General features: G+C 45.4%; 1 protein-coding gene across 1 annotated transcript in view; it reads left to right on the plus strand.

Annotated features, from left to right (window-relative positions):
* Positions 1-2244, plus strand: part of LOC121689815 (sialic acid-binding Ig-like lectin 12) — a 28876-nt gene extending 26632 nt beyond the window's left edge. Inside the window, exons 7-8 of the mRNA XM_042070034.1 lie at positions 1562-1596; positions 2034-2244. Coding sequence (XP_041925968.1) covers positions 1562-1596; positions 2034-2147 — 149 coding nt within the window. The 3' untranslated portion in view covers positions 2148-2244. The remainder of the gene's footprint in view (positions 1-1561; positions 1597-2033) is intronic.
* Positions 2245-5000: the final 2756 nt, after the last annotated feature.

Raw genomic sequence — 5000 nt, forward strand, 5'->3', positions numbered from 1 at the left:
CACCCCACACAGCTGAACTCTATTACCCCACACAGCTGAACTCAGAGTGCCCCATCACCCCACACAGCTGAACTCTATCACCCCACACAGCTGAACTCAGAGTGCCCTATCACCCCACACAGCTGAACTCAGAGTGCCCTATCACCCCACACAGCTGAACTCAGAGTGGCCTATTACCCCACACAGCTGAGTGCCCTATCACCCCACACAGCTGAACTCAGAGTGCCCTATCACCCCACACAGTTGAACTCTATCACCCCACACAGCTGAGTGCCCTATCACCCCACACAGCTGAACTCAAAGTGCCCTATCACCCCACCCAGCTGAACTCTATTACCCCACACAGCTGAACTCAGAGTGCCCTATCACCCCACGCAGTTGAGTGCCCTATCGTGCACCCCACACAACGTGCCATAAAGTGCGATGCAAGTGCGATGCCAGGCAGTGATGAATTTTTAGCCTGATGCACTTCCATCAAACATAACGCCCATGGATGTGTCAATGAACGAACATAGGCCTGGCGCTTGATCTAAAAATCGCCATCTTACACCCACTAAAAATCATTATGGGATGTAAGCAGCCCTATAAAGTCCCAGTTTTTATCAGGCTATGTTGTGGATTGTTACCGCTTGTTAGTCAATAGTGAAAGTAAATAACTTAGATCTGCTTTGGCATTGCCTATGAGACCTGTGAAGTTAGGGTCAGTTCAGTTTGCCTATGAGTTCAAGTAATAGGCGAGTGCAGAATGCATGTAACCTGACTCTCGCCAGATGAACTTCGTTCCGCCTAGCTCCACTCATCCATCTGGGATCGATCCATTGGAGTGGTGCTTCAGAAGGCTGGGCCTTAATCAAAAATCCTTGCATATGATTGGATAAGCCACTTGTCCGTCATCTATTGACATGCTACTTCAACCACTCACCTCGAAGCCAACCCGTGACGCTGAGAACAGTCCCACAGTCGCTTCTACGCTATGTCACATCTATGAAACTCCCGCCCTGCGTCCTGATTGGCTCTACCATAAAATCTGGTGCCGAAATCACTCTCAACGGAAGCGATCCCAGATGGATATGAGTGGAGCTAGGCGGAACGAAATTCATCTGGCGAGAGTCAGGTTAGAATGCATGTAGACAATACTCTGCTACTCACGCATAGGAAATAGTAGCCTACTAGAGCAATTGTGCAAGCAGATTCCTTCAGATATGTTGACTGTCTGTTGACTGTCTGTTGACTGTCTGTTGACTGCTTGCTCTTAACGGGAATGACAGATGCCATTCTCATTGGTATAAAGGATGTTACACCCATAACTGATTAAGAAACATAAGAACAACTCTTTTGAACAATGCGCCCAGCTTTTGTTTCACAAAATCACACCGTTAACTAGCAAATGTGGACTAGACACACATTAAATGTCTTTAAACTTTGCGCCTCTGACCAGACATTTCAGATCACCAAGATAGGGCCCAGAGTAACAGCTGATAGCTCGTCATCATCCCTGCACTGATCTCATCATCAAGTTTAAAAACATGTCATTCAGATGTTTCCCTGATTCCCTACCCAGATCCTGGTGATGAGACACAGTCTCCTCCTGAGCAGGTGAGTCTCATTAGCACCTGGTTGATGTCCATCGTGTCTCATGTTTCATGTAGAGTTTAATGAAGCTACTTAGTAACAGCATCCTCTCATCTCTTAGTAACAGCATCCTCTCTTGTCTCTTAGTAACAGCATCCTCTCATCTCTTAGTAACAGCATCCTTTTGTCTCTTAGTAACAGCATCCTCTCTTGTCTCTTAGTAACAACATCCTCTCTCATCACTTAGTAACAACATCCTCTCTTGTCTCTTAGTGACAGCATCTTCTCATCTCTTAGTAACAGCATCCTCCCTTGTCCCTTAGTAACAGCATCCTCTCTCATCTCTTAGTAACAGCATCCTCTCTTATTTCTTAGTAACAGCATCCTCTCTTGTCTCTTAGTCACAGCATCCTGTTGTCTCTTAGTAACAGCATCAGTCCCCTGTGTTTGCTGTGTTTCAGGAGTCCGGCGTGCTGAGATATTCAGCTCTGGGATTGGCTGAGAGGGAGGAGAGGAGGCGGACCTTCCACAGAGAGGACACAGAGTCACGCGTGTTTTACTTTGCTGCAAGATAAAGACTCAAACTACATCATACGTGTGCACTGACGCTGATGATTTTACTATTACACATTGTTAGTATTAAATTAGTGTAGTTTGGTTTACTACTTTAAACTTTTGTACCTTGTACCAGTTTACCATTAAAATATACTGTGCTTTAATTGGTGTGTGGAGAAATCTCTCTCTCTCTCTCTCTCTCTCTGCTCCTCCACTACCTGTGCCTGCTCCCCCATCACATGAATTAGGTGTTAGATGGTGACTCATGTATCAGCTAGACATCAGAAACACAAGTCCTCCTGTGGCCTGTTGGGGGCGCTATAGAGGGTAGATGGTGGTGGAGCTATAGACCCATCTCTTATCAGTGTGTGGGGCTTTCTAAAAACAAGATGAGGACATGACAGTGACTCTATGGTGTCCCACAACATACATGATGAGGACATGACAGTGATTCTATGGTCTCCAACATACATGATGTGTCACAAGCAAGACCATTATGAACCCAGATGTGGACACAGAGACAGGAATTGCGTTTCGGTATCTTTAATAACAGGCCCAACACACACAGTCAGTTGTCTTGTAGACCAGAGTTTGTGAAATCAGCAACAGTCTATTCACAAAGTAAATGTAGCCTCGCTACTCACGAAAAGGTAACACAAAAAGTTCCAGTGAAAGTCTGTAATCCTCCTGGTCAGAAAGTCCACAAAACATCAGGCAGAATCAAATCCAAAGACAGTCCAGAGATCGCTAACCAGGAAAATCGAACAATACAAGTGCCAGCGTGGCCATATGGCCAGCGTGATAACTCGGCAAGCTAGAAGCTGAGTGAGCCTGTTTAAATGCAGCAGTCAATCAGGCAACCAGGGACAGGTGTACAGGTGGGCAAGAGGAAAATATGGAACGGACTTCAGGGCATGGCATAGGACAAACGAAGGCAGACCGAGCAAAGCAGCCAAGAGCAAAACACGGATCACGACCGAGAGGGGCCGGGCTGGATCGTGACATGATGAGGATATGACAGTGATTCTATGGTCTCCAACATACATGATGAGGATATGACAGTGACTCTATGGTGTCCCACAACATACATGATGAGGATATGACAGTGATTCTATGGTCTCCAACATACATGATGAGGACATGACAGTGACTCTATGGTGTCCCACAACATACATGATGAGGACATGACAGTGACTCTATGGTCTCCCACAACATACATGATGAGGACATGACAGTGATTCTATGGTCTCCAACATACATGATGAGGACATGACAGTGACTCTATGGTGTCCCACAACATACATGATGAGGACATGACAGTGATTCTATGGTCTCCAACATACATGATGAGGACATGACAGTGACTGTATGGTGTCCCACAACATACATGATGAGGACATGACAGTGACTCTATGGTGTCCCACAACATACATGATGAGGACATGACAGTGATTCTATGGTCCCACAACATACATGATGAGGACATGACAGTGACTCTATGGTGTCCCACAACATACATGATGAGGACATGACAGTGACTCTATGGTCACCAACATACATGATGAGGACATGATAACAGTGACTCTATGGTCTCCCACACACATGATGAGGATATGATAACAGTGACTCTATGGTCACCAACATACATGATGAGGACATGATAACAGTGATTCTATGGTCTCCCACAACATACAAGTTGCAGCTGCTTTGGAGCTCTGAATCTTAACAACTTTACACGAATAAACACCTCTGATGATGTCATGATTTGGACACACCACATCATGTGGACACAGCATGAGAAAAACAAGGGACATTAAAGAAGCCCTATGCAGGGACATTAAAGAAGCCCTATGCAGGGACATTAAGGTCACATGTGCTGTCTGGATATTGGCTTCCTGTCCTGCAGCTCTAAGTGTGTGTGTGTGTGTGTGTGTGTGTGTGTGGGTGTATGGTGGTGAGAGAGTTTAAAGACCAAAACAGAGACCACAGTACTTTTCCACTGCATATAAACCCAAACAAAAGCACACACACAAACACACACTTCACACAGGCACTTCACACAGATACACACACACTTCACACAGATGCACTGAAATGACCCTTGCAGTTGCTGGTTTACGAAGGTCCACACACCACATCACACTACAGCTTGAACAGTAGGTGTGCGTGAGATGTGCGTTAGTTTCTTATGTTACCCACGATATTCTTGAGCCAACAATGGGCGTTGCCATGACACCTAAGCATTCAGAAATCCATTAGTATTATTTCTGACTGAAGCTGTGTTGAGTGAGACTGCACTAAGTTCTCCTGTACACAGAATGGATGAAGCTGTGTTGAGTGAGACTGCACTAAGTTCTCCTGTGTTGAGTGAGACTGCACTAAGTTCTCCTGTGTTGAGTGAGACTGCACTAAGTTCTCCTGTACACAGAATGGATGAAGCTGTGTTTAGTGAGACTGCACTAAGTTCTCCTGTACACAGAATGGATGAAGCTGTGTTTAGTGAGACTGCACTAAGTTCTCCTGTACACAGAATGGATGAAGCTGTGTTGAGTGAGACTGCACTAAGTTCTCCTGTGTTGAGTGAGACTGCACTAAGTTCTCCTGTACACAGAATGGATGAAGCTGTGTTGAGTGAGACTGCACTAAGTTCTCCTGTACACAGAATGGGCGGAAGTAGAGTCATGAGTAAGATGGATAGATGAGGTGCAGTTGAGTGAACTGAACTATACTAAGACATTAACCAGATTACTCTATCTGAAACACAACTTTACACAACTCTGCCCCCTAGCCCTGGTTAGCTTCAGCCAGTTAGCTACAGCTATCATAGTGACCGGAAGCTTGTTTCCTAAACTTGCAGCTGGTTTCTTTCATGT

The sequence above is a fragment of the Alosa sapidissima genome, chromosome 18 (genome assembly GCF_018492685.1).
Source record: "Alosa sapidissima isolate fAloSap1 chromosome 18, fAloSap1.pri, whole genome shotgun sequence".
Taxonomy (NCBI): domain Eukaryota; kingdom Metazoa; phylum Chordata; class Actinopteri; order Clupeiformes; family Clupeidae; genus Alosa; species Alosa sapidissima.